General features: G+C 35.1%; 1 protein-coding gene across 4 annotated transcripts in view; it reads right to left on the bottom strand.

The window, feature by feature from the left end:
* CASK (calcium/calmodulin dependent serine protein kinase) overlaps positions 1-12,793 on the bottom strand; it is a 224,317-nt gene that overhangs the window by 75,081 nt on the left and 136,443 nt on the right. For all 4 annotated transcript variants that reach the window (XM_064497420.1, XM_064497432.1, XM_064497428.1 and 1 more), the window contains exons 7-10: positions 12,266-12,441; positions 9,955-10,077; positions 7,282-7,365; positions 4,109-4,208 (exon numbers count right to left, since the gene is read on the bottom strand). In XM_064497420.1, coding sequence (XP_064353490.1) covers positions 4,109-4,208; positions 7,282-7,365; positions 9,955-10,077; positions 12,266-12,441 — 483 coding nt within the window. The remainder of the gene's footprint in view (positions 1-4,108; positions 4,209-7,281; positions 7,366-9,954; positions 10,078-12,265; positions 12,442-12,793) is intronic.

Here is a 12,793-nt window from a genome sequence, read left to right as displayed (position 1 = left end):
CAAATTATTTCACAGAAGTTTCAGTGACTAAATTATGGGAAACATTTAGAAAAACAATCACTTTACTACTGCTTTTAATTAACCATGATTTTATATATTGATAATTAAAAGTTTTTGTACTTAAATATATCAGAACAATGTTAAAGAACTGAAAGAGCTAAAGATCAAAATAATAATGGAGCACTGGAAACAGTCAAACCCGTATCTACAAATTGAGCTAAAATTTTTCTAGTAATCCAGTACTTAAAAGCTGTAAAGGAAGTTAGAGAAAAGAGTGTCAGTCAGTGGACAGCATTACACTTTTTGTTAACTTCTGTGATTTTGTTCCCTTTTTGGAACTTTCTTAGGTAAACATAAGCAAACAGGGAGAGTTGGTCATACCTGTAAGACCAGATAACGTGTTATTAACAGTAAATACAGGTGATTGTAATTTATTGCGGTTTTCCAAATGCTGATGCTTAAAAAGAAATATTACACAAGATCCTTAGCAAATATTTGCAAAATTAGTGGTAATTTTTGCATAATAGTATTTCTTATTCTTTCTCATGTTGATGAGATTGAAAGGTTTAATGATATGGACTTATCTTGTCCATAACTCATGGTATCTAAATTCCACAGAACTACTCATCAGTTAAGTTAGTTCCACAGATGTTTGCAATGGCAAAGCTTACAACTTGGATGTACATTTGCTGTTTGATCCCACTATGAAAGCCTGTAAGATCTAGCTTTCTTTTAAATTACTTTCAGATTTGAAAAACAAGAACTCATACTGTTATTGTCCTCACTTGATATGAGGAAACAGAGTTAAAAACCAAAAAAGCATGAACTTTTCAATTTACACACAACAATCCTGAGATAAACATGTCAACACCATATGAAACTTGTACCTTGAAATTCAAAGAAACAAGCCAGAAACTGTAACATATACTTAAATTTGTGCTTTTTATGCAGTGAAAAAGTACTGCTTCTATATTCATCATGTTACATATTTACCACAGAGCTCAGAAAGCAGATAAATATTCAGGAAATACTGCAACAGTGCTATTTGGTAGCCTAGGTCAGTCAGTCTTACAGATAATGTGCTGCGCTACTTTCTCGGTGGTTAGACTGAAACACAGCATTATAAAATGCCTTACAAGAATCCACACCTATTTGAAGCAAAACACTAATAAGCTACTCTGAAATGGTTAGCCACATTTCAAAATATGAGTACTATAAACCAAACAATTTAAACACGCACCATAGAGGAAAGTCCTTCAAACTAAAAGGCAAGATTTGTTTACTCTAAAAATCAAGTATGTAATGTTCCAAAGATGGACTATGCACAGACTTCACTTATAGTGCCTCAGTAGTTCTGAAAACAAAGCTACAAACAGGTTTTTTTTTGCTTGGTCTGCCGCAGAATGGGCGATGCCCATTCTTTCTCACAGGCACTTATCAAGTTACTTCAAAATTATACATCTTTGCTCTTCCATCATATGATGGAAACACATCATGTACCCTAAACAGAGGAAATCCTCTGCACTGATTGTATGTGCAATCAAGTGGTAGGAGGGTGCGGGGCAGGGGGCTGAAGGGTGGGGGAAGGAAAGGGAAGGACAGCAGAGAGCAAATTGATTGATGAATTTATCATGTGGCTCCTGATTCACTTCGTGGCCCTCTTAAGTACTCTCTACTGGGCCAATATTTTTTGTGCCAGGTCCAGTCTTTAGGGCTGTTAATTGATTACTTCTGGTTTAAATTTGCTTCACCATACTAAAAAAAGATCTAAAGTGTTCTTTAATTTGGAAAACTGAAATTTTACAATGTCTTGAAGACAATAAGTGACATAAAAGTTACAACGTTTGACTTATCAAAAAAAGTTGCAAGACACCTGTAATTTGAGCTCCTTATTGCCTTTACAAAAGAAGTTACTGAATACAAAATAGCATTCAGCAGTAAAGCAGTAGTTTAATTTAATAAATATTTACTGCGTTTTTCAAAAATACTTAAGGCCTTTGTCATACTCTCTCAAAATCCATCAAGATTTACTTCTGCTGTTACCTACAAAACACTATAAATTAATAACAGCTAGGCAGCTATCAGGATTAAGAAAGTCCTTCAGAGGACAACTGCTGATGAAAGAATATAGATCACCCAGAACAAGCACATGATAATCACTAGCTGGACATACCAAGAATTATTAACATTCTGTAACCGAGAAAGGAAGATGTGTGTAGAAAAATACCTGGCTGATTATAGATTAAATTTGTCTATATTCATTACTGTCAAATTTAGTTATGCAGTTTGCTTCTCCTTGTTGTAAAGCTCTCTAATTGTGAGGACAGAATATCCTTTGTAATTCTGCATGTGAAAAAGTGGTCCAAATTGTTACCTACAGAGCCTTCATACTGCAAACCATTACTCTGATAGCATAGGAAGAGGCTGAAAATGTCCAGCAATCCCAGGTTCACTAACTGATGCAGAACATGCACAGATTAATTTGCAAAAATGACAGAACTGAAATTTTGTCCTTCTGTGTTTAGAAAGGCTGGAGGAGGACAGCATAATTTGCATAATCTGGTAAGTGTCTCCATTTCTGGATGTTTATCACAGTAGGACTTCCACATTTGCCCATTCCTGACAAAGTATTTAATTTCAATAGTAAGCTTCTCAAATCATGAGATTTATGGGAGGATTAAATGAGTAACAACATTTACAATATTAAAGTGCTATTCATTAGAGTTTATTATCTGAAATAATACAATGAGCTGCTAGGCAAGGAACTTCAATGACTTTAAAACAGCCAAGTTTCCACTGCAATTTGAGAGTTTTATGTCCTATTCCTATAAACTAGCTCTTCAGTTTAGAATCATCATAAGGGCCTAATCTTTATGAGCCAGAAATATTTGAAAATATGATTGATGTATTTCTGAAGATGAAACAAAACAAATTTCTCTATCTAGCTATTTCATAAGGTGAAAGTTTCAGTATCTTTTCTTGGAAGCCTTAGTATGTTTATTCTCAGATATTAAGCATTTTATCAGCTAATTTAATCAATCAGGGAAGCATGAAAACTACCTGCTGAATATGGTTTCTCAATCACTGTGATCTCCCATCAATGAGATCGACAATGTTATTTTTACTGCAGAAGCTAATACAAGATAATGATGGACCCAATTTATAAGTTGTGTAGAATGTATGGAAAGTGTACTGGATTCATGTATTCTGTGAGGACAAAAAATAGAGAACTTGTACCTTTAGAGCATACTGAGATCTGCAATTACATCATCCAATGAGGAAGAGACATGTCCTGTTGATGTGAGACTGAAACTGAAAAGAGGAACTGCAGTTCTTAGATTAGGAAAGTCATGACTGCCAATCATGTCAGTGGCCTATTCATTTTACTGAAAAGGAGGAAGTAGCTGGAAACAAAAATTAGGGCACTGCAAGTAATCCTGGGTGAGGTCAAATCAACTTATTCTTTTTAAAAAGACTGCTACCACCAATATAACTGTGTTGCCCAAGACCCAGCTACATGTCCACAGCCCAGCAAAGGTATTATCTTCCTCTTTGAACTGCTTTAGGAGGTCCCTGAAGTATGTGTATTTTGTCTCTTAGCTCTTGAAGATTTCGGGATTTGGCTTATAGTGTTGGAAACACTGTCTATCCTGCTTTAAAGACAAGACCTCTTAATCATACTTTTCTCTGAAACAGGAGGACAAGAAACTGTGGTATGAATTTTTTTTTAAATAAATCTATACAGAACTTAAGTTATGAGAACCTTACTCCTGCCTAAAAATTCAGGCCACAATTCCAATATGCTCTCACATTCAAGGAATGTAAAGAGAAATATGAGGTTATGGTAGTAATTGTAATTAAATGCACACACATCAAATAAAAATCCAGACAGAATTTCTGTAGAAATTTACAACTCTGCAGAAACATTCTCTTGAGTCTCTCCAGTGACTAATAGTATTAGGACTAAGAGCATTTACACTTTCATATTTAAAGGTTATTTTAATATACAACTTTATAAATTTGTGAACAATCAATAAATACTTGGAAGTCCAGTGAGCATAAATTTAAGACAGGTTTACTGCAGTATATATACTTTCTCTTAAAATACCTGAGGAGGTAGGGTCTTCAGAGAAGTCTGGCAGCTCTTCAGGGGGATCACCATAGAAGGAGTTGAACTTGTGGCTTGACACAGCCGCTAGTACTGCCCCCTGAATACAAATACAACACAGTCTAAATTACACAAAGGAGGTTAATGAACCATCTCCAGTCACTCTGGATCATTCAACTTCCCATACTGTCTCCTCTGTTGACCTTCTCGGTGAAGGGTAGATAAAAATATGCATCCTCTTCAGCACTACTTCAGGGCTATCAGCGAACACATCTAACAGAAGAGCTGGTCATACTCTGCTCTAATGGACAGTAACTTTCTTCTTTGTAAGGGGATTCATAAGAAAAAGTCTTTATATGAAAGGATTTTAAAATCCTTTTAAAGGAGCAGTAACTCAGAACTCAGGCTCTCAGTGTTAAATGATATAAAAGAAGGAATATTTTCTCCTTACGGAAAGGCAAATTTACCATTCCAAATTTACCAGACCAGTTTCCAATAGTGCTAAATAACCAAATCAAAATTTTTGTAATATATATTTTGTTCAGATTATATCTTATTTTATAAAAAAAATCAACTCAAATTTGTAATTTGTAAGTTAAAATAATTACAAGTTAGTTTACTGAGGCAGGTGCCAATCCATGCCATTAAGTACAGGTCTATGCAATGGTCAGAATTTATCAGCAAGTAACAGGATATATTCGACTATAACATCCACTGGTTTTTGAAACTTTTTAAATTCAGAGCTTTATACACTCATCCTGGATAGTATTCATGCTGAACAGACATAAGGAAGAGAACCACTTGGGCTCAGGAGAACAGAAAAGAATCTGGCAAAGGTCCTTAAAATCTCCACAAATTCCAGAACACCTACACAAAACCCACTTCAGGATACTCTCAGATAAAAAACAGATTTCCAAAAAGCAAAAAAAAAGTAGGGATTTTTTTTGCCCAAATACACCTTCTATAATCAAGTCTTTTGGAGTAATAAAATTCTTCCAAATTTATCAATATTATATATGGGATGGGAGAAAGGGGAAAGTATTTTTAGAATGTGTTGCTGAACTCTGTGATTGGCAGGACATTTCTGTGAGAAACAACAGGTATTTTGCAGTTTCTATTCCACATCCATTTCAACTACCAGGTAGCTTTTGTACAAATTTAAAATAACCTAATAATTAGAGAGCAGTCAAGAACAAAACATAAAGCTTATTGTACAGAAAAGCTTGAAGTCTGTCTGCTTACAGGAAAATTCAACGTGTTTTACAAGCAGTTTCAGCTCCAAACATTAAGCAGCATTTAATGCAACTCTATGGAGTTAATGTTGCATTATAATTCTATAATCTATAATTATTAATCACATTATAACTTCACATCTTTATCAGCATTAATCAAAAACCTTTAATTTTCTGTTGACTTCTGAATTCTTGTTCAAGCAGAATGTGTGATAGAAGGGAGATAAAAGGGGCAGACAAAACTATGAAGAGGCCAATGGTTATCGGTAGGAAGTCTAGGAAGCCTAAGAAAAGCCATGAACTAAATTTTACACAGTTCAACATTTTCCAGACTCAAATATATTTCTTTATATGTTAAAAAAAAAATCCACCAGAAGTAGAAAAGTATTGCCCTGTTTTGGTGGGGATGAAGGAAAACACCATCCAGATACTTCAGTAAAATGTCAGGGTGGCAGGAGGCGGGATGGAAATCCTAGCAATCTCCCTAATCAAGTCCAGGTTGTGTTGTGCCATTATAAGTGAGATGAAATTAGCCTGTCTGTCTGAAACTTCTGAAAGATTCAGTTTTTTGGATTACTATTAAAATCTTAATTCAGATCCTGGATATGCCTACTATTTTCTTTGCTTTATAGAAGAGGCAGCAATTCCTTGCCTCATCACTAGGAAATATAAACTGCTTCAGATAAAATAATAGTGTGAGGTATAAATTTCCATAGCACAAAGTTAACAAAATAAGTCCTTCTGTGTTCTCTTTTCCTCTTACCTAGGCTGAGTAGATTAGCAAGTAAAAAGATGTACTCTTTAAAGCAAAACAATACGTTGCAAATCAGGATACGGACAGCATTAGAATATTTGATATCTATGATATATCCATGTGAAAGTGTAATAATCTCAGACTGCCAGAATGAGTACTGTGTGGGAAGCTGCAAAGCTAGAAAAATTATCTGATATGTATTTCCTTGTTCAATTAAATTATGTTTTAACCACTCAGTTTTTAATGTCTTATAGGCGTGGCAGTAGGCAAAATAGACAGCAAATAGTTTTAGAAGACATTCTGCAAAACAGTACTCTGGATAAAGTGGTAGAATATGTAAAAGCTCTCAGGAGATTGGAAGTAGAGGCTTCTACAGGAAGAAATCTGGGAAAAATCCGAAGCTGTGTTTAGAGCAGGAAACAGGTCATATTTCAAAATATTTTAGCTAACATTTTAATTAAAGCATTATTTGGACACACAAACCTAAGAGGGCATGGTATTTATCACGAATTATAGCAGTTGTCCAATCCTAATCATCACATGTTTTTACAGCTACAGAAAACTTTTACAAAGCAGTAACTCAAAATCATTTCATTCTGTGCTTTATTACAAACTGTGAAAAAAGGTAACAAATTGTAATTCTGCATGGTCCTGTTACAATTTTCTCAACTTTTCAGTGAATTTCAAAGTGTTTCAGTTAACCTCTCCACGAAAGGAATAACATTGTTTTGGAGGGGGATTATGTCATTTTTAGCTAAAATATTAACGTTATCTTCAATAATGAGGAATGCCCCTGTGTATTGTTAAACATAAAGGGGATAAACTGAAGAATATATCTTTGCTTTCTCTGAAGAAAAGTAATTAGTATTGTCTTCTTTTTTTTCCGTCTTCTTTATCATAACTTCAGGTCAACCAAAGCCACTGTAGTATCCTCCCCCCCTTTCCCAATAACTAATGTTACACAGAATTACTGTATTAATTTAAGATGCAGACCTAATATCAAAGTCTTTGTTGATATCACACTTTTGCACTCAAATTTAGCTTCACCTAAAAATAGAACTGTTTAAACTTCGTTATTTTATCACTGACATTAAATCCTACTTTTTTTGGAGCTTTGAAAACTAATAAAATATCACACAAAATTCAAGTTATGTTATCAAATTGCTTAAAGACTACATTCATTTTACCTTTAGTTTTCGTCTTGCATTGAATTTTCTCAATTGCTCTACTGTTTCTGGAAGATGAATCTTGTATGCATAGCGATCTCTCTCCTTAAAAACACACAAAAACAAGCCAAACCAAAATAAACATTAAATGCAAGCTCATAATATTCTCTCAACATTAAGAAACTGGATAAGAAATGCACTAGGTACTACTGCAAGAAAAACAGGGACTTGGTGCAACTTAAGGAAAACTTTAAAAAACTGATAGGAATTAAAATATTTTGATTCCAGAATGCGAGAAAGATGCAGGTTGCTTGTATTTTGTGTTGCTAAAGTTAGTATCGATTGACGGAAAACTACACGTACACTGCTGATTATAAAGATTTCTTAAACAGTTGATTTACCAATTCCTTTATCATATGTAAACAGTATAGTTTATGGGGACTTCATTTCTTCTAAATGGGAAGCATCTGGGCGATTAAGCTTAGATGCCTTATAAACAGCGGAAGTTAGGTAATAATCCTAAACTGGGGGCCAGAGATGTTTTAAATCTGAGCCTTGCTGGTTTACTTTCTTTTTGTAATTTTGTTTCCCACTTTGTATTACAAGCCTAGCCTTTTGTTTTACTGTTACATTGTAAGTTACTCTGTGGTTCACATTGAACTCTGAAGCTGGCAAGCCTAAGTAGTTCTACTTCTTTAGGCACACAAATCCCAGGAAAGCAACATATGCAAGTACTGTCTTAAGAGGTTCCTGAAACTTGAGGTAAGTTTGGGAGTAGGGATGTGGATGTGTGTCCTACAAAGCAGCAAGTGTCAACGGCTGGTGATACCAGGTGCTAGGTTACATGAAGAAACCTCCATTGCAGTTGCAGAGCAGAATTCTGCTAGCAAACAGCAGGCAGTGGGGAAAGAACTTAGAGCAGTTGAGTGCTTTCCTCCCCTGCCCCAATGCGTATCAGAAGCTACATACAGTTACTGTATTACTGCAAATGTTCACCACGTGGCTCTCCTGAATCTGAGTGAAATCACTGGCAGAAGTAATTCAGTCACTGTATGGAGCTAAAAATGTCTCTCTCTCATGATGTAAATAACTGCTATCTATAAATGGTTTAGAAGAAAACTCTGAGTCAACAGGGAAAGCAAAGATTATACTGGGCAAAAATGTGAGAAGACTGATGGAGTGCTTACAGCTACTAAAAGGCTGAGCTTGGAAATAAAGTTCTCCACTTACTTGCTTGCCGTTCAATAAGGGAAACATCAACAAGAAATCTTAGACGTTGTAAGTCTGTATGTAGGCAGAATTTGCATATTTAGATTAAAGAATGATCTTTTCTAAAAAGCCTAACCAGCTTAGTTGCTCGAGACAACATAAATGGCAAAGTTGTCTGCCAAAGTAACACTGAAAAAACCCTTGCTCTGACATTGAACCGTAGGTAAGCTCACAAAGTGTATATGAGAACTAGTCAAATTAAAGGAGATAATCAGAGTTCAACTGTGTTCACCAGAGACTCGGTCACTGGGGTATATTCATTCGGGATTCACAAACATGGTGCCCATTCCTGAAATGTTTGATACTGTAGGCATGCCCAGACGAACAGATGGAATCTCAGCTCCCTTCAGGTAAGAGGGTCTGAACAGCAACTCCCAATTTTCAGGAGAGTGCCTTAAGAGCTGTTCTTCCTGACAGGGGGACAACTCTAGTCCTCTTTTTCAAAGATGGGCCATTCTGTGGCTAGGAATACAAGAATCAGAGCCAGAAAGAGGGCAGAGAAGTGAAAGAATGACTCCGTTCTCTCGTAGTTAAGACCATTCAGTTGGTGGGAGAAGAGGACCACACCAGTCTGTGCTTCCCACGTTCCCCCCACCTTTTGGTCAGTATCTGCTTAATGTAAAACATATAAACAGTCCGGAAGTAGACACCAGAATCCCAACAATTCCAAATGAGTGCCCTAGCTAAGTTGATGACTTTTTGACTGTTTTCCCTGAGACCACACTACAGAAAAGAAATAAGAGACTGTATAGAAAAACAAAATTAGTTAACCAGTTTCTGCCAAGAAAACACAATGCTCTGAACCAGTACTTGCTACCTTTTAAATTTACAACACCATCATAATTCTTCAACTGTAACATGTTTAGCCCAGCCTATTAATGAGGCTGCTGAGAAACTAAGCATATATTCTCCTGCTTCTGTTGTTAATCTTCAGTGTCCAGTAACTACTTACAGCGACCTCTGAGCAACTCACTACTACATACTACTTTCACTCTAGAGGGACATTTCAGAAGATCTGATGTAAGAAAGCAGCACAGTTAAGAAATATAATATATTGCAATAAACTGCATTGTTATATGCTGCATAATAGAAAAGAGGTCTAGGTATGACTGAGCAAAGAAGAGAACTTCTCTGGAGTTTGAGCGCCACAGAAAGACACAAGAGTTCCTTCTTCAAACTTGATTCTACACAGCCCTGCCCCCTATATTCTGATGCTGCCTAAGATGCACAAGCAAGTTTGCTCTTGCAGGTAAGCAAGGGTTCAAGATCGGAAATTATCAAAATCTCAGGCTCTAATCTCAAAGGAGTTAAAGCATATTATCACACGTTTTATATAATGTGATGTCTACTCTGAAAAGTTCGAAGAAATAAATCTATTTTCTCCCTTGAAGAGATAACTGATCTTTATATAGCTTGATTTATTACCTTTAACCAAGGATGATTCAGTGCTTCATATACTGTTATCCTTTCTGCTGGATCTAGCATAAGCATACGGCGTACCAGATCTTTGGCACTTTCAGAGATATGGCTCCATTGTCTAGGATTCATCTGATTACAAGCAAGACAAAGAAATTAAATTAGTGGTAAGAGTACAAAACCGCTGTTGTTTATGAAAGGTAATCACAGAGATTGACATTGGTTAGTACTTCTCAATATCTGATCATAATAATGTAAAAAGTTTGTAACTTTTACAGTAACTTACAAAACTGTACATTAATTGCTAATGAAACTGCATAAAAAGATCGGAAGACAGATCATTGTACCACCTATCCTGTGATATAATCACAGTATAATTTTCTAAGACTTTCCGTCTTACATTTTGTTCAGATAAAACTGGCCTTTCACTGTGAAAATCAAAAACAGTTAGGCTTTGACCAGCAGTTAAATATACATATGATAAATTTGGAAATTAAATCTACTCCATAAATCAATATAAGGAAAGACAACAGTATCTGTATAATGCTACAATTTCATGCCACTGATTTTGAGTAAGAAGGGAGTTGGTTAATGTTTCTTGTGAAATACTTCAGTCCTGCCCCCTTGCTACTGTGGACAATGCCTCTCCCCAGAAAATTCCTTTCAACTTTACAACAGTTAAGCAGCAATGCAGCATCTTCAGTCACTCAGAGAGGATAGCATACTGATATGTGATCAATAATTGAAGCAATCATGCACTTCACACTTTTTAGAGCAGAGCTCTATCCTTAGATATTTTCATGTTATGCATACATGCAAGTTTGTGTCCAAGTATTCAAGAGAATGGATAACCAATAAAATCATACTAAACTAAGAAAATTGTTTCTGTCGTAAAGGATTCTATCCTTAAGCTATTTCTAATATTTAATTTATGAAGAGCTTAAGTTTTATTCAGACGATACACTGATAATTTTATGAGGTACTAAATGAAAATTCAAAATTACGACAAGACTTTTTGCAATATTATGAACTGTTCATTTAAAGAGTTCTATTTTATCTACAACCAGTCTTTAACAAAAAATTTATCCCTTTAGATTGAAGCACTCAGGAACACTTATCTGGCTATGAAATGCACATTTATAGTTGTCATTTGTCATTTTTTCCAGTCATAATGAAATGAAGGTAATGGCAAGTTTATAACTATTTTGAAATCCTTAACTATTTTCACTGAATAGACATATTATCGTGGAAACAGGAACAGAAAAGGAACTGAGGAGGCACAATGTGCTGGCCATGACTTTTTTTTTTTTTTTTTTTTTTTTTTTTTTGAGAAAGAGAAGTTAACTTCTAAACTTCCAGAAGGTTTTTGTGGCTTGAGAGATTCCATAGAGAAGTCTCCCATAAAGTGAAACTAGAGCATCTGATGGTCTACGAAATCCAAAAACTAGTGCCTTGAAAAAATCCCGCTGTTTCTATGAACATCAAATGCCAAGAGTTAAAAAAATACACTCTTGGCCAAGTGACATGGCACAGCTGTCACTTATCTTTCAGTAGACTGCTGTTAATACATATATTTTTTTTAAAAAAGAAGTACTTCATACAACACACTACAGACTATCAGACACTTTTAATAGTTTCTACTCTTATTCCGCTAATACACAGAATATGTATGATCTTTGGTGCAGAAGTATTGCAAAACAGTATGATCTTAGACAAAGCAGCAAAAATGGCAAAGTAGAACCTTTTAATATGTCTCTAGAGTGGCTCCAGAATGCCTATCTCGTGGAACATGCTTATCTTGCATGCAGAGTGGTTTGCTTTCTGTTGCAAGTAGCTCCTCCTGAATAATCAGCTGTACTTTACTACATAAAGTAATAAAAAGAAAAATGTCTAACCACATTTTTACAGTAACATGCATTTTACTTTAAACTGAGGCAACATGATGATCAGTTTTTATGACAGGGCATTTATTTGGTTAAAAAAATTAAATGATCTATAAAACGGAAGAAACACACAGATTGCTATACTCTACAGCGATATCTTATGTAATCTTACTGAGCTCCATGTACAATTGGGGCTAATGGTTGCATTCTATTTCATCTGAGTAAATAAATTTGCCTTCTAAATGCTACCATTGATATGAAACACAATATGAACAAAATGGATTGGAGAGAAAAAAAAATAATCTCTTTCTGAGTAACAGAGACAGCTTCCTATGAGCTTCAAGTTTAAGTCAAACTAAATAAAGAAACCAACTTCCAGAAATTTTAACAGCAGAGTTCATCTTACTGGTAAAGAACTCAGGCATACTGTCATTTACCTTGTATTTTCCTTTAATAATGCCTTCAAATAATCTTTCCTTGGTTCCATAAAAAGGTAAACAACCGCTTAGCAGGATAAAAAGGATCACTCCACAACCCCAAACATCTACAGGCTTCCCATAAGGTTCTCTTTTTACCACTTCTGGGGCCATAAAATGAGGTGTTCCTACACGTCCTAAATAGAAATAAAAACAAAATTGAGTCAAAGCAATGTGTGTCAAACTTGGAAATAAAGAAGAATAGCACTTCATTAAATTAAAACAACTTTATTTGTGGATTAAACTTTCAAAACTCTTTTTTCCTCCAGTTCAGTATTTATTAAACGTGTCCAGTTAGACTAATCACTAGTTTTCTCTTTTGCTTGATTTATACTTTCATAAATTGAGTAATGTTCTATCCTATCCCTGAAAGGCAGGAAACAGCATTCATTTAAAAGCACTAAGATTCTTCAGTGGAACATTCTATATAAACAGAAAAATATCAACTTGAGAAACCTTGGAAACAGGAATTATTTATCCAAAGAACCT

This window comes from Dromaius novaehollandiae, chromosome 1 (genome assembly GCF_036370855.1).
Source record: "Dromaius novaehollandiae isolate bDroNov1 chromosome 1, bDroNov1.hap1, whole genome shotgun sequence".
Taxonomy (NCBI): domain Eukaryota; kingdom Metazoa; phylum Chordata; class Aves; order Casuariiformes; family Dromaiidae; genus Dromaius; species Dromaius novaehollandiae.
The sequence above is the reverse complement of the archived record's forward strand: the minus strand, read 5'-3'. Positions and strand labels throughout refer to the sequence as shown.